Source organism: Megascapheus bottae, chromosome 4 (genome assembly GCF_031878675.1).
Source record: "Megascapheus bottae isolate mThoBot1 chromosome 4, mThoBot2.hap1, whole genome shotgun sequence".
NCBI classification, from domain to species: Eukaryota; Metazoa; Chordata; class Mammalia; order Rodentia; family Geomyidae; genus Megascapheus; species Megascapheus bottae.
In genome coordinates this window covers 67921779-67945905 of record NC_143512.1, presented here as the reverse complement: position 1 = coordinate 67945905, position 24127 = coordinate 67921779, and the positions used below count along the sequence as shown (strand labels likewise).

The window sequence follows — 24127 nt, the reverse complement described above, 5'->3', positions numbered from 1 at the left end:
ATGACTCTCTCTGTATATATATATTTTTTTGTTGCTTATGCAGCTTGAACTCGGCCTGGGCGCTGCCCCTAAGCTCTTCGGCTCAAGGCTACCACACTACTCTTTTTTTTTTTTTTTTTTTTTTTACCAGTCCTGGGCTTGAGCTCAGAGCCTGAGCACTGTCCTTGGACTTTCTCAAGGCTAGAGCTCTACCACTTGAGCCTCAGCACCATTTCTGGCTTTTTGCTATGTATGTGAGGTACCGAGGAATCGAACCCAGGTCTTCGTGCATGCTAGGCAAGTACTCTACAACTAGGCCAAACTCCCAGCCCGCTACCACACTACTCTTGAGCCAAGCCCCACTTCCTGTTTTCTAGAAGTTAATTGGAGATAAGAATCATAGCTCCTTTTGTGTCCTGGCTGGCTTTAAACCTTGATCCTCAGATCTCAGCCTCCTGAGTAGTGACTCTGTATCCTTTACCTTACAAACAGTGTATTCATGTGCACATCTGCAGGAGGGTGAAGACAAAAATCAGAGGGAAAAGGATAAAAAGAGCAGCAGTGAAGCCCACTGGACATTGATAAAAGTGAACTATGCAATTTGTTGGTAGAGATGGGAGGGAGGGAATAGGAGAGAATGAGGGAAGAGATGACACTGTGTGAAAGAAAATGTACTTATTACCTCATGTAAAGGTAACCCTATTGTATATCACTTCTAAAACAACAATGAAGTATATATATATATTTTTTTTTAAATAAGAAGTTGTGTGGATTCATTACAACACATTGCTTCTATCACAACAGGTAAGTAGGAGCTTAAAATATTTTCCAAAATGTTGGAAAAAAGCAAGCTCCATTACTCCAGTACCTGCCCAGAATCTGCAACTCATTTGTATTCTTCTAATTCTCATGCGGCCAACACCAACTTGACTAAAGAATCAAGGGAAGAGCCAAAGAATATACTCATCTGGGGAGATATCTAATCTCATGCAAATTCCATCAAGGGGAAGAGATGCTCATTAATGAATCAGTTATATTTAGCTGAAATATTTCTCTGTTGAGTTCACCAAAGGAAAAAACTACTGTCATTTGGCTTAAATGTGAAATGTTAACTGATTTATTAATGAATAAACATAACACATGCAACAATTCATTAATGCCTTACATTTTCTGTAATACAAATCTGAATCACTGATCCAGACAGTTTATACACTAATTAGGCCTGCCTATATGACTGGTGGGTTAGCTGTGTTGCATCTATATTCATGTTACAAACAGGCAGGTATATCTTGACACCATCCAAAGTAAAGATACTGAATTTACTATTGCTATACATGAAGCTTATTCTACCAAATGCACATGCAAGCATATGCGTGTGCACACACACACACACATACACCCAAAATAAAAACAAAATCCAAACTGAAACAACAGAAAACCATCTAACGTTGGTGTTAAGTTGTTAGTACATTCTGTAGAAACAGTTCCATTAGAAGATCTTCAATACCAAAGCCTTAAAGGAAAAGATGTGTGGGCAAAACCAGGTTCTCAGAAGAATCATCACCTGACAGACATCAGAACGAATGCCAGTCTTCCAAAATCCTTGGCTACTTAGCTCCACTGTCACTTCTCGTCTCATTGTATTCTTCTGTCGGATTTTTTGGAGTGCTTCCTAGAAAAGAACTCATTAGGATAAGTAACTCAACAATTGGAAAGCAAAATGAATGCAAGCTTGAGAAAGTAAGAAGCATTCAATACATCTTTACATTAATGTACTCAAATATCTTCATACAAAATGACAGTACTTTTTTCTTCCATATATTTTTTATTGTAATTAATAGAAGGGTTACATTATATTACCAGATAGAAGGTGCATTACTTCACAAACATTGATACCCTTTCTCATGACATGGTCCCCATTTCCCTACCTCACCCCCACCCATCATCTTGTTTTCCCCCCTTCCCTATCCGATTTCAAATAACCAAATACACATATATACAATGAAGACCAGGATGTGTGAAACTTCAGGTAAAGGCAAACATTTCTAATAGCCAGATGAGAAAAACTCTTCACCAAACCTACTTATCTAGCATTCTGAAAGGAAATATCCCCTTTTACCCATAAAACAATGTAAGATACCTGAGATTTGAAATCAGCAATTTAAAGAATTACATTCACATTATCTTATTTTAAGTATTTCCACCTAAGAAAGAAAATCTATTAATCTGCTATGCACGTCTTTCCTTTAAAAGTCCTACAAATAATTAATAACAGAACAATTTTTTTGTATGTAATTTAATAAAAATCTTACAGAAATTCATAATAATGGGAACACTGGTAAGTTCCTACTGCAGGCCAGATACCATGGTGGAGAAATGTTAAATGGAATTTCAGATGTCCACCATCCATCCACCTTTTTCCTTGTGCACTGAGGGACTGAATTCAGTTGGCCCCAGCCCACTTTTATAGAGAGATTTACTGGCTTAAGTCACAGTAATTGACAAAGCCAGAACTACAATATTTTTCAAGCTTCCAGACTTTGCTCTTAATCTACAAAGCAGAATAAAATTTCACTGAGGCAAAAATTTATATTTTTACTGAATAAACTTATTCTTAAAATATAAACTAAAACATAAACCCTGGAATATAAGAAAAAATACCCCTGCTTAATAAAGAATGATGAGAAATATGGGACAGAAAACAAGTTCACCTTTCTAGACAGATCAACTTTCAGAAAGACTATTTTTTTTTTAATTTAAATTTATTTTACTTTTTTTTTTCCAGTCTTGGGCTTGAGCTCAGGGCCTGAGCACTGTCCTTGGACTTTCTCAAGGCTAGAGCTCTGCCACGTGAGCCTCAGCACCACTTCTGACTTTTTTCTATATACGTGTTACCGAGGAATCGAACCTTGGTCTTCATGCATGCTAGGCGAGCACTGTACCACCTGGCCAAACTCCCGGCCCATATTATTACTATTTTTTTTTAGCAATCTTACAAACAAGAAATCTGAGTAAGAGCTAAAGTTGTATACTATATGCTCTAATTAAAGATCAAAAACGGACAAATGTTAAGCTTTCTTCAGTTTCCATTAGGTGATCCATTTAGTAGACTACTTGCCTATCTTGCAAGTCCTTGACACTCTAAGGTCAATTACTAGCATTACAGAAAGATTTATCTGATTCTCAAAGGAGTAAGTTTAGAAATAAAACACTCCTTTGGATACTGAAAGATTTTTTAAAGCAATCAATATACTAATGCAGAAAAGGAAGTGTGACTTTTTTGAAGTGTTTTCTCCATCATATTTTAAAATACAGTGAAGGATGGTTATCTTGAAATGAATCCACCACCAAGAACCAGGCCTCCATACTCACCTCCCTCTGTGCCAGCTTCTGTTTGTCAGTTTGTTTGACTTTGGGACTGTTTGCAAGGAGGTGGCGAAGTTTCACATAACTCTTCCAAAGTTTCTGGTACCTGAGGAAAAGGACACAGAGAAGGTAAATTAAAGTGACATAATACCAAGTATTGGAGAAGATCTAGTCAATCATAACTACACCCTTTTGAATATCAATAATGGCAGCAAACCTTCATTCTAAGGAAGCCTATAGTCCCAGGGTAGAGAGAAAGACAGGCAAGATTATCTGGACCCTGGTGACTAAATACATTATTGTGTATATAGGTTGGAAATGAAGTATAACAGGAAGGATGAATCTTTGAAATTGTTTTCAAAAACACTTTGGCCAGTAGAAATATGTCCCATTTTCTTACTGTTACATCTATAAGTGAAGGGCTTTCTTCAGTTCTATTTATTTGGTTGACTAGCTAGACTATTAGAATGGATAACTCCATTTGTATTGATAAGTTAGCCACAAAGCTGTATTTGTCTTCCAGGGGGAAGGGGAAAAGATAAATAGTACAATATCAATTGTACTGACCATAATAAAAATAGGTATATTTGTGGTAGCCAAAGATGTGTTGATTCCTGTCATCTCATAATCCAGCAATGCCAAATCCCCTTCTACTAACATTTTTCTGACAAGAGGGAATTTGTGAAGGATTTTCCATCATACAGTAACTGCTCCTTCTTCAGCCTGACTTGGCCCTCACCTTCTTGGAGGATGCTTTTATTTAAAAAATGGAGGAAATAAACAAGTACTTACACAGTGCCTGGTTCACTGCTTCATACTTTTATCCAAAGGAAGGAAAAAAAGAACAAAACCCTTTAGCCTCTTCTAATACATATCAGCCAGAACTATAGTTATGAGTTGAAAATCTCCCATACCCTGTTCTCCCACTATGAATTCTTTAAAAAGTTATGTCAAGCAATTATTTGTTTGTCTGTTTATCATGGTAGGAAAACCAAACATTCCTGAAAAACATATGGTACACATCCTCATCTTCTGAAAAAAAATACTAACATGTGTAATACTATGTCAATACTAAGAATAGAAAGATACAGATCCTACTACCAGCATAACCCCTGGCTCTAATAGGATCTTATGCTCTTATTAAGATTCCTCCCAAAAATGAAATTCTACACAAGTCCTGCAGGGCTAGCAACCAATATGGTGCCACTTTCTTCAAGAAGGCACTCAAAAAAATGACAATAATTATTATAACAAAGACTAAAGGAAAAGCTCTTTAAAAGTTTCAAGCTATACAGATTCATATTGATGAAGACTACCAAGAGTAATTTACTGAATAATAACTTCCTGGAATCTCATGGGTAGAAAAAAAAATCATCCTTTAGGTGCTACCAAAACCTAAATTGTAAATTTGGAAATAAGGCACATTTTAGGGCTTAGTTGTTTTACTATTTGTATTGATTTATTTTTCTTGTCAATCATGGGGCTTGAACTCTAGGCCTGGGCACTGTCCCTGAGCTCTTCAGCTTAAAGCTAGTGCTCTACCACATTGAGCCACAACCCCTTTCCAGTTTTCTGGTGGTTAATTGGAGATAAGAGTCTCACAGACTTTCTTGCTTGGGTTGGCTTTGAACCGTGATCCTCAGATCTCAGCCTTCTGAGTAGCTAGGATTATAGGCATGAGCCACCAGTGCCCAGCTTTTTTGTTTTGGTTCATTTTTTTAAAGATGAAGGTTCAGCAAAGGCTATTCCTGTGCTAATTAAGCTGTTAGTAGAAGGTGAAATTGGCTAAGACAAACACCGAGAAATATCTTACTGTGGGTCTCCTGCATAACTCAACTGTGCAGGGCGTATCCCAAAGTGGACAATAATTGGAAAAGTAATAACTTCAGGGTTGAATTGTTCACGATCCAGTTGATCAATCCGGACAGAGCTTGGTTTCTGGTGGGGAGAGGGGAAGGAAAAAAATTAAGCCATTATTGCCATAAGAAGTCATCAAGTATTGACTTCAACCTAAATAGCAAAAGAATGAATCAGATGAATCAGATCTTTATTCTAGGAAAGCCTTATCCCCAAAGGGGGGAAAAATGTTATTTAAAGTCCTTTAATCATAGCATCTATACTAATAAAAACTCTAATGTCATCCCTGCAAATGAGTCTATGCCATTTGGTATAATGAACAGTGGTTTTATTCTTTTTTGCAGTTCACACAGACAGAAACCTTTCAAAATTAAACTTTTAAAAGGACACCTAGTCAGATATAACTTTTCCTTAACCATCTCTAAAACCCACGGGAAGGATTCCACAGCTCCAGGAAGGAAAAAGCTGACTTTTTCTTTCTTTTCATACTTCTAATGAATTCCCTGCCCGCCTTCTACTCCAGATGCATGGACAGTTCCTTCTATTTAAACTCAGCCCCTTTGCTCTCAGTATACTTGGAGATGCCTTTAATTCTATACCTATAAATCAGGACACACAGCAATACAAAGGTCAAAATTGAGCTTCGCTGCTTATAGCCATGCAGAAAACCTTTGTATTTTAACACAGTCTCATTGTTTTTAATTCCATACCTAGGAGGGGAAAAGGAGAATAGCTAGCTCCTCCAAGACCATTTGGGCAATGCTTTTCATCCAAACAGGTTAAGTTTGTGAAAAGAGGACAAAGTCAGAGACTATGCTTTAATGACCTACTTGTTTATAATCAAGGCTGAAGGCAGTCCCTAATTAGCAATTCAGTTTCTACTTGTAAACTATGGGGTTTCTGGCCCAGTTGCTCTGATTGTTACGGTTGCATAGCTGGTACCCACAGAAGTCAATAAGCTTCAGTCTGTCCTATAAACAATGCCTTCTACCTACAGCGGTAGTACCTATCTGCTAGCTGAAATATAAAAGTACATGACAAAGGGGTTGGATTTTTGAAATTTCATCTCCATTATTAAAACAAGTAAAACAAGTGTTGAAATTAATAATCAAATATTTGAACCTTAAATATCAATTTAATAACCAAAATTATATTATCTTGAAAAGTAGACCTTTCCTGTAAAAATTAAGAAACAGAAAGACTCTAACCATTGGTAGCCAGATATAAAATAATTTAAATGTTGATTTAACAATAGAAACATGCTCCTTAGGTCTAAGAACTACTTTATTTTCTGCAAAGTAGTAGGTTATACTTTTTTTTTTTTTTTGGTCAGTAAACTCTAGGACTGGGTGCTATCTCTGAGCTCTTCAGCTCAAGGCTAGTGCTCTACCACTTGAGCCACAGTGCCACTTCCGGTTTTCTGATGGTTAATTGGAGATAAGAGTCTCATGGATTTTTGTGCCCGCTGGCATTGATTGAACCATGAACCTCCTGAGAAGCTAAAATTATAGGCATGAGCCACCAGTCCCCAGCTCTAGGCTACACTTTTAAAAGAAACAGTGATGCGACTAACATCCTCCTGCTTATGCTATCTTTTTTTTTTTTTTTTTTTTTTTTTTGCCAGTCCTGGGCTTGAGCTCAGGGCCTGAGCACTGTCCTTGGATTTTCTCAAGGTTAGAGCTCTACCACTTGAGCCTCAGCACCACTTCCAGCTTTTTTCTATGTATGTGGTACCGAGGAATCGAACCTGGGTCTTCGTGCATGCTAGGCAAGCACTCTACCGCTAGGCCAAACTCCCAGCCCTGCTTATGCTATCTTAAACATCTTAAACATGCCTGTAGCATCTAGGAGCAGCGGCATGTACCTGTAACAGCAGGTACTTGAGAGACAAGACAGAAAGATTGCTTGAGCCCAGCAGTTTGAGACTAGCCTTAGCGACATACAAAAGGGAAAGAACCAGGCATTGGTGGCTCACACCCGTAATCTAGTTACTCAGAGGATAAAATCTGAGTATTGTGATTGGAAGCCAGCCCAGGCAAGAAAGTCTAAGAGACTTATCTCTAATAAACTACTCAGAAAATGCTGAAAATGGTGCTGTGGCTCAAGTGGTAGAGTGCTAGCTTTGAGCAAAAAAAGCTCAAGGACAGCATTCAAGGCCTGATTTCAAAGCACCAGGACTGATACCAGAAAGTAATAATAATAATAATAATTTTAAAATTAAAAAAGGAAAGAAGCTGGGTACCAGTGGCAGATTTCTATAATCCTAGCTACTCAGGAGGCTGAGATCTGAAGATTATGGGCAGAAGTCAGCTCAGGAAGGAAAAGTCCATGGGACTCCTATCTCTAATTAACCACCAAAAAGCCACAAGTGGTTCAAGAGGTAGAGTACTAGGAGAGAAAAAAAAAATCTCCGAGCTAGCACCCAGGTTCTGAGTTCCAAGAACAGCACAAAGTGAAAGAAAGATTAATAATATTTATAGTATCTCTAAATTTGGGAAGGATGGAACTGTGAGGGAATGTATTAAGTTCTAGATTTTAACTGTACCCTGTAACATTTATCATATCATCTCTGTGTAAGGATAAAAAGCATTCTCACTAATAGCCAAAGTATTAACTGACAGAGGCAAAGTACTTAAGAAGGAAGATTAATTCTTGAAAGTTCTACAGCAATAAAGTATTTAATGTGATCATAATGCTTTGGAAAATTTAATAAATTCCCCAATATACTTGCCAGTGGTCCATTTTTCAAAGCAAGTACCTGAGAGAATGAAGCACAAGGTCACATTGTCTACCTTATCCTGAGAGTAACATGTATCCTTGGCAAGAGGATGCAAGGAAATAATGTTTCCATGGTACCAAATTATCTTTAGATAAATATTAAAAAGGAATAACTTCATTGTGTTCCTAAGTCTGGCACTCAAACTTGGTTTTCCTAATTTATTCCTGATTATTTCCTAGTGGAAATCATTTCATCTTCACTAGTCAGGTTTCCTTGCTATCATCAAAAGTTGTGTACATGTTGTACACCATCTCAATGAGATGTGGCATTCATCGTGCCAAAAATCTGTGTAGTTTCTCCCTTTCTCTAACATTGGCTGCACTGTTTACAAACACTTTCCCTGCTACTACCTCAAAACAAGCAATGGGTGATTAGAAGCTCCTAGAGATTTTTTTTCAGTTGCAAATCTCTGGACTCCATTTCCTAGAGCATATAGTGTACAGGGCATCTTCAGCTGTTTTCAAAAGCTTTTCAGGACTAACCAGGTCCTAGAAGGAAGCCCGGGATGACGGGATGACCAAGATGACAATGAACTTCTCCCTCCAGCACCACTCAAAATGAACTTTACAACTTGGAGGGGGGGGGACTGAGAGGAGAGAAAGTACGAGAGAAACAAGTGAGGGAGTAACAAGGTTCAACAAGAAATGTACTCAATACATTACATGTATGTAACTATAAACCGTCTGTACATCATCTGGACAATAAAATTCAATTTTTGAAAAATGGATATAATTTGGCCTAGTGGTTGAGTGCTTGCCTAGCATGAATGAAGACCTGGATTCGATTCCTTGGTACCACATACATAGAAAAAAAAAGTCAGAAGTGGTGTTCTGGCTCAAGTGGTAGAGCCCTAGCCTTGAGAAAGAAAGGAAAGGAAAAAGAAAAAGAAGTAAGATACAAATATGCAAAAAATGAATAAATAAAACATAAAGTATTATTTATATGGTGCTATTGTTTACTTCTTTTAAAGTTACTTTAATATTTATGTAACTTAACACTGTAACAGTAAAAACTATATGGATTTTTTTATTTTTATTTTTTGCTAATCCGGGGGCTTGAACTCAGGTCCTGGGTACTAGCCTTGGGTTTTCCCAAGGCTAGCACTCTACCACTTGAGCCACAGCACTATTTTCCAGCTTTTTCTATGTATGTGGTACCGAGGAATCCGACCTGGGTCTTCATACATGCTAGGTAAGCACTCTACCACTGGGCCAAACTCCAGCCATGATCTTTTAAGTTTTAGACAAGTTTCATATTTTATTAAGTAATTTCACTTTCTGGTTTTGTTTAAAATCATCAGTTCTAGCTGGAATGTTTTATTTTCAAATTCCAATATTTTGTGCAAATGTTACTGTTATGCTATAAAAAGTAGATCCAGAGTTTCTATTTTATAAATCAAGATGATTAAAAAATTGGCAGCTGAAAAAAAGACAGCTTTGCTTAAATAGCTTATTGGTTTTCTTACATGGATGTATTTTAATTCTCCATTTCAGCAAAATTGTACTGTGATAAGATGCCAACATATCATTACTTTATGAAGCAGTAACCTAGAGAAAATTATTTGATAAAATACTAGTTTTGCTTAAGGAAACTAATTATCTTTATTTATGTGTTTAATTTTTACATATTTTCTTTAAAAATTAACATTAGAACCTGCTAAACAAAATCAAAATTTGGGGCCAGAAGGGCAGCCTAGGGGTGGAGTGCCTGTCTAAAATGTACAAAGCCCTGGGTTCAATTCCTTGGTACCACAAAAGCCAGAAGTGGTGCTGTGGCTCAAGTGGTAGAGTACTGTCCTTGAGAAAGCCCAAGGACAGTGCCCAGGCCCTGAGTTCAAGCACCGTGACTGGCAAAAATAAATAAGTAAATATAAATTTTATGAACCAACCAAAGGTATTACTATTAATAATTATTATAGCAGAGGATGAATAACATAAAGGACAAGTACCACAAAAGCAAATCAAACAACGGATATTATCAGAAAATAATATGAATAGCCCACCAAAAATATATAAAATAACCACTTTTTCTAGGAACCAGATGATACAAATTAAGTCAAATAATAGATTTTTTTGCTATCAAAGTAGCAAAAACTTATTTCCCTTTTTCTTTTCCTGTGCGTGTGTTTGAGTGCACACACCAGTGTGCACATGAGTGCACATGTGCAGTGTCAGTACTGGGGCTTGAATTCAGGGCCTGGAGCTCTTGCTTGGTTTATTTGCTCAAGGCAGTGAACTACCACTGGAGCAACACCTCCACTGCCAGCATTTGATTGTTAATTAGATAGGAATCTCTCAGATTTGTTTGCCCAGGATGACTTTGAACCTTACTCTTCAGATCTCAACCTCCTTAGCAGCTAGGAATTATAGGCATAAGCCACCAGCATCTGGTCTGGGGTTTTTCTTGTTTTGTTTTTTTATTAAGCTACAGTAAGCATAGGAAGAAATGAGCAGTCTCTGATATTCTTGGTCAGAGTACACCTGTACTTGGAGCACAACTTACAGCATTATTAAAAGCCTTGGAAAAAGCCAGGCACGATGGCTGACACCCGTAATCCTAGCTACTCAGTAGGCTGAGATCTGTGGATCATGGTTCAAAGCCAGCCCAGGCACTAAAGAACATGAGACTCTTATCTCCAATTAACCACTAGAAAACGGAAAATGGCTCTGTGGCTCTTCAGCTGAAGCGTTCAGGGACAGAGCCCAGGTCCAGAGTTTAAGCCCCCAATACCCGCCAAAAAAAAAAAATCTTGGGAATATACATCTCTTCAGGTGAAAAAAATATATCTGGTGAAATGGCGAATATTCTCCTAGCATATTGTTTTTCTTACAAAGTCTTTAAAGCAGAAATAGTCACAGGGCAAGAAGTAAGAAATACTGAAAGCTTTTCAGACATTAGGTTTTTGTGCCACATCCAAGCAGAAGGAGATTCAACGGTGGCTGTGTAAACCTGAACATACCGTCCCCGGATTGGTGACAATCATGCCTTTGCATTCTTCTGCATATTTCTGCCACTCGAGCTCCTCCCACTGAAGCATATTGGCAATCTCCTCTTCTGGGACCAGGGCTTTGCTGCACCGTAACAGATAGAGCAGAATCTGGTGCATCGACAACACTTCCTTGCCTCCATCTTGATGGGAAGAGGGAAGAGGAGAGAGAGGAAGAAAAAGTAAGGCCATGCAAAAGAACAGCAAATCATCTGCTGACTAGGAAAAATTAAGACAATGGGGGAAAACAACACATATAAGAAAGGTAATTTAAAATTTTACATTGTTTAACCAGGTGCCAAATAATGTGAAAGCCATTTGCTTCATTGATGAACAGTGCTCCCAGACTATCTCATTTACTAAACCGGTAACAACAACATTAGAATTGATAAAAGACTCCATTTGGGAGGTATAAATATAAAAATGTTTGCCTGCCTAAACAAATTTAAATCCACCTGGCATAAAGAACCATAGTTTATAATACACAGAACCATGTTATGTCTTAAATATTTTATAAATCTATCTATGGCACCAGACGAAAGCTCTTTAGAAGGTATGCTACTGTCTTAAGGAAATTCTAAGCTTTTATGAGATATTTATGGATGTTTCAATAAGCTATTGTTGCATTATGGTCTAACTTTTGGGTGCTAATGTGTTGCACCTGCCGTGATAAATAGAGCTCAAGAGCCTGTACCAATATGGAACATCATTATGGAGCTGGAACATGAAGAAAAAAATATCTGAGGCTAACAGAAGCATGTATCATCAAATGCAGAGTATTACAATGAATCACAGGGAAACATTTAATGTATTAATGTGCAGTTTACAGGCTTCTGCCTAGGATTTGCTCCTGAACCCACATGAGCAATCCACCTGGTGCCACTTTTGTCTACCTCCATCCAAAGGAAAGACTAGAGTCCTGATGGTTTAGAAACAGCTACTATCGTCCCCTGATCATGAGTTAAGTGACAAGCCAGAGAACAGGCCCAAATGTCCCATGATAAAAAGCAGCAAGTGAGACCCAAACCAAAAACCTTTAGCCCTTAGGAAGCTGGAGTAGGCAACAATACAAGGAATGGTAAGTTTCAGCATAGGCTCACTGTGGACTAACAACTGACCAGGGCAGCACATTTGGAGAAAGAATAAAGGCTAAAATATCGTTTGAGCTGTGTTCTCTTTTGATGCTACGCTGAACTGGGTCACAATGCCACTATATAGGAACTTGGGTATATTAACATGTATTTTTTTAGTCATTCGGCCAAATATTCATTCAACAAACATTTACAGAGCACCTATGATATGCTAAGTACTATTCTGGGCACCTTGAACACAATAGTGATCCAAACAGCCAAAGCCTCTGCCTTTGTAATGCATTTCAGTCTTTAGAAGAAACAACTACCTAATAGTCCAGGTTAAGATAAGTGCTATGAATTATTACAAACCCAGGCAAGAGATCAGAGCACTGTGGAAAAAGATGGTCAGGAAGCCAGGCCTGTAATCCCAGTACTTGAGAGGTGGATGGGAGGATGGAGGCCAGCCTAGACTATATAGCAAAATACTCTATCCTCATAAGAAGGGGGAAAAAAGGTCAACAGTGAAACTGGAGTATTCTAGCAATTGAGCAGATGAACATGGCAGGGTGTGAGAGGCAGCAGGGAACACATATCTTGCAAAGCTTTACACAGCTAGGAGCATGGGAATTTTTCTCATGGCAGGAGTGTGATGCTATGTTCTGTAACTGACCTCGTCTCAATCACTCTCCCTTCTCCCCAAAGTCACAAGTCAAACACTCTTAAGCTAATAATAATTCATCACATTTTCAAATACGTTTGTAAATAACTTTCTGGGGGAAAAAAGGTTCTTTCACCAGAACAACTGCAATGAGGGAACCCAAAAGCACCATGAAAAGCACTGTAACAGATTCTCCAGCACCTGGATCCCAATCTCTGAAACATGGGGTCTTTCTAAACAGTGTTAGGAACTGTAAGGACACAATGTAGTCAAAGATACTGGAAGGAATAAAATGTTATTTTCACCTAGAGCAAGTAGAAGACCCAGATAAGATAAAACAGTACCAAAACCTCTCCATGGATGAAGATTTCATGAAATTTCTGATAAAGGTAAAATAGGCTAGGTACCCAGGACTCATACCTGTATTCCTAGCTCCTTGAGGATGAGATATGAGGATTTGGGGTAGAAACCAGCCCAGGGAAGGAAGCCTGTGAGGTTCTTATCTCCAATTAACCACCAGAAAGCAGGAAGTAGAGCTACGGCTAAATGGCAGAGAAAAATGAAAGGAAAAGCTAACATACAGCTCCTAAGCCTTCAGTTCAAGCCCCAGGACAAGCTCAAAGACAAAAGAAGAAGAAGAAGAAGAAGAAGAAGAAGAAGAAGAAGAAGGAGGAGGAGGAGGAGGAGGAGGAGGAGGAGGAGGAGGAGGAGGAGGAGGAGGAGGAGGAGGAGGAGGAGGAGGAGGAGGAGGAGGAGAAGGAGAAGGAGAAGGAGGAGAAGGAGAAGGAGAAGGAGAAGAAGAAAAATGGATAGGAGCTACCTCTATTTTCCAGTTTGGGAATAAAACTGCTGATTAGGAAAGAATGAGTTTCACAGCAGCATAAAAACTAGACATAATGAAACAAACAAGATATGCACACCAGATTCATAGTTGGTAATGCTGCAAGAGAAACTAAATCCCTGCTAAAAATCTTCTGATAGCCTACACAGAAGTTATACCACAAAAACACAGTCCTTTGCCACTGCGACAGACAACCTGAAGGAAAAGGAATTTATCTAGAGGTCCAATCTACATGGAAATGTAAGAGGAGGTAAAATTAGAATCATGCCAGAGCCATAGGGCACAAGCCATATCCCTCATACCCAGGCCCAGCCAAAAGAGAGAAAAAGAAAAGGGAAAAGCAGAAGACACTCATAAATACTTGTGAAATGACTTTCTGAAGCAGATAAATACCATGGCCACTTGCACTCAGACGAGCACGGATTTACTAATGTTAATGAATTGGCTTTTTGGGCTTGTCTGCCCGGCTACGTGTTTATGCTGGGGATTTATGGGACCTTGTTACTGAGGGCTAGGAAATAATTTTTATCTTGTTGGCTGGAATAAGTAGGACATGATATAAATGAGAAATTAGAGTGGGTAAGCTAAGGTTAGCAGGAATTCAGCCAGCTCCTGAACTGGAATTGTGACAATGGCTCATTATTTGGGAAGAACTGGAGTTTGTGTTTCAGGGAATGAATCTGGACAGTCATTAATAAACTGACAGACTTTATAAACTGTTTTTTAGACACCCAATTCACTCAGCTTTATATTGCCTGATTATTTATATGGTTATCTGGAAGAGGGGGCAATTGGTTAAGGGAATCTATGCTAAATATATGGCTGCTTAAATGAGCATTTATCAACTGTTTAACACTCAATGTTAAGAAACGTAAAAATATCCTCTACTTCCTCTACACTGAAATAAACTGCACTCTGTGTCTGTACATTTCCACCCAAATTGCATGATACAGTCTCACTTTTAAATAATTTGTATGAACAGCAGGTATCTTTTTACATTTCCCAAATAAGATGCTATATCAGCCTAAGCCAAAGTAAGAAATGGTTGTCTCCTAGAAATGGAGGCAACCTCACCTCCCTGGCTCCCTGCAGGCCAACTCTGAAAACCACTGCTCCCGATGGGGCAATTTCCAAAAAATCAATTTGCTACACAGTCTATTTGCAAAGGATTTCCAGTGTCTGACTAGAGCGATGACACACATGATGATCTGGCAGACGGAAATCTGTACATTCTGACTGTCAAGCCCTGAACTACCCGTGGCAGTCACAATTAAACCTGAAACTAGGTCCAGTTCCTACCAGCGATTTTACACACCAGAGAAGGGATGAGGTAGGAAAAAAAACACACATTTCAGAAAATTCTTACAAACTAAATAAACATGTACATGTTGCTCTCTGATTTAACTTCTGGCACCCTGGTCTGTACCGAATAATACTTGGTTTAAACAACCAAGTTTGATTTTAAAATACTGTGGAAAGCAATAGAGATAATTGTCTTCAAAATGAATAAACTGATGTCCTTAATGTACTATGTTATCTCTCATCTCTTTTGCTGTCCCTTAGTTATCTTGTATTATTACAGGATTTTACCTTGTTATCTGATATATTATATGTTTATTTGGTTATCTGAAATAGGATAAGGAAGGGGGGAAAACAAGATGAGACGCAAGGGTGGGGGGAGAGAAATGGGGACCAAGACATGAGAAAGGGTATCAATGTATGTGAAGTAATGCACCTTCTATCTGGTAAATATAATGTAACCCTTCTATTAATTACAATAAAAAATATATGAAAAAACAATAAACTGAGTAGGAGGACATTATAATGATTGATAAAACTTAAACATTCAATTAGATATTATAACAAATTGATGGCTAAAAAGCAAATGAGAAGGCTTATTCACAAAAGAAATACTTGACATATCTATAAAGCTACTCATTTTCTCACAAGTTTAAGAATTTTGCAAATAATGACAGTACCTTTTGCTTATCAATGAACAAAACTATATATACATATACTACTTATATATTTATATTCATATTAAATATTAATTTTATTTACCTAAATATTTCATATGTACATGAAATAAAAAAATACCTAAATGTTCAGGTATCATACATAGGTTACTTTAACTTGGACATTCCATATAAAAATATACTACACTATTGGTGAGTACAAACTTGTCTAACCATTCTGGAAAGCAGAATGGAGGCTCCTCAAAAGAGTAAACATAGAGCTCCCCTATGATCCAGCAATCCTACTCCTGGACTTTTACCCAAATGACCACACCATACTAAAGTTACCAGCACAACCATGTTCACTGCAGCATTATTTACCATAATAAGATATGGAAACAATGCAGATGCCCCTCAGTAGATGAATGGATCAAGAGATTTGGTATATACACACAATGGAGTTGTCTGTTTCCATCAGAAAGAATAGCATTGTTCCATTTGTAAGGAAATGGAAAGACTTGGAAAAAATTACATTAAGTGAAATAAGCAACACCCAAAGAAAAGTAGGTTACACAATTTCCCTCAAATTTATAAGACAAGAATGTCTGATATTCTTAGCATGGGATCTCAATAACCCAATTGCGCGGGACCACATATAATGAAGCATATCAACATGAACTCCAAGACATAGAAACAAGAGCTTCTTATTATGTCCTATATGTAGTTTGGGGGGGGTTGTGTTTGTTTTGTTTTGGGGTTTTTCCCCCCATTTTCCTTAGTTTTCTGTACTTTCTGACTCGTATATAAGATTATTCAATACATGAAAGGGACAGAAAACCACAGAAACAGCAGGACAAAGGATGAACTAATGGAATATTACACTCACTTGACACTATGTTGGATATAAACAGCTTGGGGGTGGAGGGAGGGAAGAAGGGAGAGGTAAATGGGAGAAAATAAGGGATATAGTAACACCTTATTTATGTAAATGTAATCACCCTGCTCATCACCTTTAAAATTATATATTTTTTTTTTAATTTTTTTTTTTTTTTTGCCAGTCCTGGGCTTGAGCTCAGGGCCTGAGCACTGTCCTTGGACTTTCTCAAGGCTAGAGCTCTACCACTTGAGCCTCAGCACCACTTCTGGCTTTTTTCTATGTATGTGGTACCGAGGAATCGAACCCGGGTCTTCATGCATGCTATGCAATCACTTTAACCACTAGGCCAAACTCCGGCCCTATATTTTTATATTATATATGTAACATATAATATATATTATATAACTAGCTGGGTGTCAGTTGCTCATGTCTGAAATCCTACTCAAAATGTTTGAGATCTGGGCCGGGAGTTTGGCCTAGTGCTTAAAGTGCTTGCCTAGCATGCATGAAGACCTGGGTTCGATTCCTGGGTACCACATACATAGAAAAAAGCCGGAAGTGGTGCTGAAGCTCAAGTGGTAGAGCTCTAGCCTTGAGAAAGTCCAAGGACAGTGCTCAGGCCCTGTGCTCAAGCCCAGGACTGGCAAAAAAAAAAAAAAAAATGTTTGAGATCTGAGGATTGCAGTTCAAAGCTAGCCCAAACAGAAAAGTCCATGGGACTTATTTCTGATTAACCCCGGAAAAGTCAGAAGTGGAACTGTGGCTCAAGTGGTAAAGTGCCAGCCAGCCTTGAGGGGGAAAAAAAAAAAGAAAAAAAAAATGTAGGAACAGTGCCAGGCCCTGAGATGAAGCTCCAGGACAAACACACACACACACACACACACACACACACACACACACAGTATATAGGTGATTTTTTTTAAAACTACTTTTCATAAAAACAAATCTGACCTACAAAATGATATATACTCTCTAAAGAAAATCTGACCACCTTTCCAAATTTAAGATGTTCATATTAACAAAATTGTGTCACTTCTAGAACTCCACATTCCAGAAGCCTAAGTGAAAAAGAAAAGAATGCATAAGATATTTCTGAACATTGCCCCATTTGTTAGGAAATGGAAAGTCTTAGAAAAAGTCATATTAAGTGAAGTAAGCCAGACTCAAAGGAACTTAGGCTCAATGGTTTCCCTCATTTGTCATAATCAGTAGAAACCTTGGGCTCTACTAGTAGAGATCTGCAATAGAGCAAAACCTTGATACATAAGGCCATATAGTATGAAGCTAATTGAAAAGACCTCCAGGATATTGAAACAAAAGCCATATAACGAATGATTGTTGTCCTTAATGTACTATGTTATCGCTCATCTCTTTTGCTGTCCCTTGGTTATCTCATATTGTTACAGTATCTCACTTTGTTATCTGATATATTGGATTTATTTGTATTTGGTTATTTGAAATTGGATAGGGAAGGGGGAAAACCAAGACCTTGGGGGGGGGGTAGTGGGGACCAAGACATGTGAAAGGGTATCAATATATGTGAATTAATGCACCTTCTATCTGGCAAATATCATGTAACCCTTTTATTAATTACAATAAAAATATATATAAAAAAATATTTCTGAAGTGTTTGTGGAACACTTCAAAAACCTTTAAAATACTCATAGAGAAACTATTAAAAACAATAAATATCAAAAAGAAAAGCTAATGTCCATCTATAAAATGCAGGCTATAGGGCAAAGTCTTTACACAGAAAATGTCTAAAGCACAGTAAAACAGGAAAGGAAAAAAAAAGTGTTACCCAATTTGAAGAAAAATGGATAATTCTCCACTTCCAGCACCTATTCATTTTCACATGTGTAGTACTTAATAGTCTAATATTGTTTGTGGGACTCTGACTAAAGAGTCCACCTGACTAAGTCCAACGGACAGAAACAATCAAATTCTAAAAAGAAAAGTCTTTTCAAAATATGGTGCTGGGTCAACTGGACTCTACATTGAAAATAGTAAGTTTTCACCTATATCCTATGCAATCTCAAAAACAAATACAAAACACATTATAGACCTAAAGTAAATCAAGTATAGAAGAGTATTATAATGACCTGAGGGCAGGCAACATTTTTATAAACAAGATACAAATAGCTGCTGCCATAAAGAAAAAGGTATATAAATTGGACTACACTAGAATAAAGATAATTTTTAAAAAGAAAAATTTTTAAGGAATTTCTATTCATCATAAATTCACATGAAAGATGTAGCATTAACAAATTTAAATGTAACAATAAAATCCCTTTCCCACGAATAATTCATGTAATTCTATTTTAAAAAATAAAGATTACTTTTAAAAAATGAGAAACATTACCACAGAATGCTTGAAAAGCACATTCATTGGTAGCAAAAATTTGAATATTTACATAAGGGACACTATTATAACACACTGTCAGTAGCAAGCATCTCTGAAGTCCCTGATATGCACCCAAAAGGAAAATACAAGCAAGTGTAATACATGACATTGGCAATGAGCTCCTCACAGAGCTCAGCGTGAAAATTTTCAGAATGTACAAAAAGAATGAAGGGATAAGGGGAGGAACAAAGGAGATTGACTAGTCCTAAAATGTTAAAGAGAATAAAATTTTTCATAGCAGCTTAAACTAGAGTGGATTCACAAGGAATGTGGCACTATAAACCACTATCTTCAAATATCCATCTGGGGGCTAGGAGTTTGCCCTAGTAAGAGTGCCTGCCTAGCATGCATAAAGACCCATGTTTGATACCTCAGTACCACATTCATAGTAAGTGGTAGAGCGATAGCCTTGAGGAAAGCCCAAAGACAGTACTCCAGGCCCTAAGTTCAAGCCACAGGACAAGCAAAATTTAAAAAAAAATAAATCTATCTGGTCAATAATTTTTTGGGAGGGCTTGAACTCTGGGCCTGGGTGCTGTCCCTGAGTTCAGCTCAAGGACAGCTCTACCACTTGCACCACAGTGCCACTTCCAGTTTTCTGGTAGTTAATTGGAGGTCTCACAGACTTTCATGCCTGGGCTGGCTTTGAACCATGATCCTCAGATTTCAGCCTCTTGAGCAGCTAAAATTACAGGCATGAGCCACCAGCTTAGTCAATGAATTATGAAAGATAGGATACAAATCATATACTGCTATGACAACTGTAGAAAAACAATCTCATCTGCTGAAAAGATATATAGATAGACACAGAGATTGAGCTATAAATAAAGACATGTAGTTGTATTTTTTTGTTCATCCTTTTGCAAATATTTTAAATGTAGCCATATTGTGAAAAACAACCATAATTTTCCACAGTGTCAAGATACATTTACTACCTGTGTTCTTCAGGGTTTTTTTTTCATATGTATATTTCCAAAGTGCTATCTAATGAAAATATGACCCCTGTTTAAAAATAAGTAAGTAGCTGGGTGTAGTTGGCTCATGCCTGGAATCTTAGCTAGTCACAAGGCTAGGATCTGAGGATCATGATTTGAAGCCAGCCCAGACAGAAAAATCCCTGTGAGACTCATCTCCAATTAATCACTCAAAAATCAGAAGTGAGGGGCCAGGAGTTTGGCCTAGTGGTTAAGAGTGCTTGCCTAGCATGCATGAAGACCTGGGTTCGATTCCTGGGTACCATATATACATAGAAAAAGCCAAAAGTGGTGCTGAGGCTCAAGTGGTAGAGCTCTAGCCTTGAGAAAGTCCATGGACTGTGCTCAGACCCTGAGCTCAAGCTCAGAACTGGCAAAAAAAAAAAATCAGAAGTGACACTATGGCTGAAGTGGCAGAGCACTAGCCTTGAGCACAAAGAGGCTCAGGGTCAATGCCCAGGTTCTCAGTTAAAGCCCTATAACAAAAAAATAAAAAAAGAAAAACAAAGGAAAAAAAAAGAAAAAAGGGAAAAAAAAGAAAAAGAAATTTAAAAAAAAGAAAGAAATGAGTAGGTTTTGAACTTTATGGTAGACTAAATGTTATCCCTACATAGTTGTGAATAACATGTCTACACAGAAAGATCTCAAAGTAAATTTGTAATACAGGTCTTTCTGCAAGATAATTTTTAAAACTGTTCACTTTTTCTTAAGATATTTGTTTGGTCATAAAATGCTTAAAGGCAAAGATAAAGAAAAGAAAGGCTTTCTGGCAAATACACTCTAACTCCATTTTCTTTTAAGTTCAATACTAAAGTTCCATTATGAAATAAAAAATGCATTCACTTGAAGAGAAAAGGGGGCATCTCAATGAAAAGAAACCAGACATAAAAAAGGAAGGAAGCTTCTGAATGCATTTTTAAATAAAATAAACACTAACAATATTACTAAAACTGTATAATACTACCCTTAAAATAAAAACAAGCCATTGTATCTAAAGTGAGAAAGAATATCATTTTCCCTCAAATTCTTGAAGGAAACCTACACACTCGACTAAAGACAGAAAAGAAAAGTACTATGGACAAGCAGGTAATGAAAGGAGAGCTCAGAAGAGAAGAGAGCCCAGGCTCACACTAGACAAGAGCTCATACACTTATAATCCCAACTACACAGGAATCTGAGACTGAGGATCAATGGTAGCCTACATAATTGGCCTTATCTCCAATTAAACAGTGCCAATCTTGAGTGAGAAAGCCTAGTAAGAGCTTGAGGCCCTGAGCTGAAACCCCAGAAGTGGCATATGACACACACACATGGGCACACTTACACACACACAGGAAGAGGAGGAAGAGGAAGGAAGAGGAGGAGGTAGAATAGAGGAAAAGGAAGAAAGGAGGAGGAAGAGGAAAGAGGAGGAGGAGGTGGAAAGAACCTGTGGAGGAAGCAGCAGGAGCAGCAAGAAGGAAAATGGTCTGAAGGGTCTGGCACTGAAGTAAACTTGGCTGTGAATGGAGTAAGAGCACACAAGGAAGGCAGCATCTACTGGATCAACACAGAAGGGTTCTGAAGAGGAGGAACAAATCAAAAATCCAGACCGAGCTTTCCCAACTGATGAGATGAAGAAGTAGACAGAAAGGTAACCTCACCCAACCAAGACTGTCAACTGCATTTATAGCCATGGTTATTTTTATTTCTTTCCAGCATCACCAAATGGTCCACAGACAGAAGAAGAAAAAGTGAGTGGTTGGAATGGTGGCATTCTCATGAACAATGGTGCTAGACCAAAGACTGGACAGAATGGACAGATCAAAATGAGGGCACGGGACACACTGAAAAGCAAAGGAAGGTGGGCTGTGTACAGGAGAAGGAGGGGTCACAAAAAGCAGAGAGTTAAGGGCATGATAGGTTGAAAGTGCAGTGGGATGTCACCTGTGAGTGACTACTGAAATTAGATTCCAGGGACAAATTCAATGAGTACGTGCCACAGTCTAAGGTTTTACCTGAGGATTAGGTGGCTGGGTCATGACATTTATTTCAGTAGAAAAAGTCACACCTGTGATCCTAGCTATTCAGGAGGCTAAAATCTGAGGATCAAGGTTCAAAGCCAGCCCGGGCACAAAAGGACCTGAAATTCTTATCTCCAATTAGCCTCTAGAAAACAGCAAGTGAAGCTGTAGCTCAAGGGCAAGGCGGTAGCCTTGAGCTGCAGAGCTTAGGGACAGCACCCAGGCCCAGAGTTCAAACCCTATGACCCTCCACCTCCACAAAAAAAAAGAATAAATACTAACTATACAACGTATCTTATAGGTAGAGTCTCAGAAAAAGCTAAAACATTGTTAAGATATTATAAAGCTAAGTTGTATATTCATTCACGTTCATATTTTAACTTAGGGAAGAACAAATCATTACACATCTGTTTTCACTTCAAAAACATGTCAATTTTTCTAAAAAATCACCTAAAATCCTACAACTTTAATAACTATTAGTAAGATAATTTTTAGCTTACTCGTGTTTATGTAGAATTTTATACTAATAGATTTCTAATGAGCCACACATAACTTTTTAAACCACATGCATTTTTCCATGTTGTTTTGAACATAGGTAAGATATTTGATCAAGTAGTTTTACAGATTCATATTTTGAAATGTATCAATACTTCCACTGCTCCTCCACTTCAGAGCTAGGATAAATTATGCAGATAGGATCGGTTTGTGAAAATTTTATATTTCTATGTATAACCTGAGAAGCAGATAATTAACAGTATCAAAGGTAGGATTATTCCACAAAAGATTAAAAAGAAGAATGGCATGCTTATGTTCACATGCACGACACCTCACCAGGTCTCCGACAAGAAAAAAAAATTTACCTGGAAGGAATCTTACAAACCGTGGCATGAAATGAAATCTCGGGCAGCGTGGAGGACTGTCTTCAAACAAAGGACCTAAAGCAAACAAGTGAAAAAGGAAGGAATAAAGAAATCAAACAGCCCTTGGAAGCAAACACTGCAACTTAATTCCTAGGATTTATGACAACCACAAAACATACCACCAAAAGTAAGGACATAAAAAAATACCACTGTCCCCAGACCACTCCCCAACAGCTCAATCATTAATTGGTACCTGCCACACATAAGCAGTCGGGGAAACTGAAATGAGGAGGCTACACAAAGCAACTGGAGAATGACATCTTCAAGAAGCAAATATACACAGTGAAGTTTTTGTTACTGTGTGTGTGTGTGTGTATGCACACATACCAGTAATTGGACTTAAGCTCAGAGCCTTGTACTCTTACTTTGTCTGTTCAAGAGGTTAGCACTCCACCACCTAAGCCACACCTCCACTTCTAAAAGTTACGTTTTAAAATTTCAAAGCATCAAGATCTCTGTTATAACTCAACAGCAACATGATGGACTATGCTTATTTCCTTCAAATTTTAATCAATACACTCTAATAACCTAAGCAAGCTGAGAGTCAATAGCTCACACCGATAATCCTAGCTACTCAGCAGTGAGCTACTCAGGGACAACACTCAGGCCCTGAATTCAAGCCCCAAGACCAGCATCATCAGCATCAGCATCATCATCATCATTATCATCATCATCATCATCATAAACCTGAGCAATACTATTAGATTTAAAAACAACCACTCAAGGGCCAGGAGCTTGCCTAGCATACATGAATACCCGAGTTCAATTCCTTGGTACCACACACACAGAAAAAGCCGGAAGTGGTACTGTGGCTCAAGTGGTAGAGCGCTAGCCTTGAGAAAACCCAAGAACAGGTCTCAGGTCCTGAGTTCAAGTCCCAGGGCTGGCCAAAAAAAAAAAGGAAGGAAAAAAAAATAAAAAAAACAACAACTCATCAATAGACTTGGTATGAAAACCCATGCATTAAATGCATTCATTTTAAACTTGGCTGGAATGTCTTTTACAAATGCACTGCATCAAATATAAATATTTGCTGGAGTCTATACATTTCCAAAAGAGGCATTTACAGCAAACAGCCATCAGGCCTTTGATTCTGTCTAGACCACAGCATGTGCACATGCGTATGAACATGTATGTGTGCTACTAACTGAAGTTCTATTTTGATAAACTAACATCCTATGAGTTTTATGACAGTAAAATTGACTAGGTTTAAAATATGAACAGAAATTTTCCCTAATGCACAGAAATCAAAGTAGTTATTCCTAGCAACTTGACTGTCTTCTTGGCTAATAACAGGATTGTCAAGTTCTATGAAGTAAAATCTATGAAAGTTTATTCATGTCAAATGATAGAAAGTATTCTAATGAATAACACTTTATTCTCGGTATTTCAAAGTAAGAAAAATAACAACTATGCTCTGTATATACGGTATATATACTATACCATTTACCTAAA

At 37.8% G+C, this 24127-nt stretch overlaps 1 protein-coding gene across 2 annotated transcripts in view; it reads right to left on the bottom strand.

Moving 5' to 3' along the window:
• Drosha (drosha ribonuclease III) overlaps positions 1-24127 on the bottom strand; it is a 124826-nt gene that overhangs the window by 58163 nt on the left and 42536 nt on the right. Inside the window, exons 13-17 of one of the 2 annotated variants that reach the window (XM_090332096.1) lie at positions 22613-22687; positions 10941-11110; positions 5159-5283; positions 3352-3451; positions 1544-1651 (exon numbers count right to left, since the gene is read on the bottom strand). In XM_090332096.1, coding sequence (XP_090188222.1) covers positions 1544-1651; positions 3352-3451; positions 5159-5283; positions 10941-11110; positions 22613-22687 — 578 coding nt within the window. The remainder of the gene's footprint in view (positions 1-1543; positions 1652-3351; positions 3452-5158; positions 5284-10940; positions 11111-22612; positions 22688-24127) is intronic. The other variant, XM_090332097.1, reaches the window with a different exon arrangement.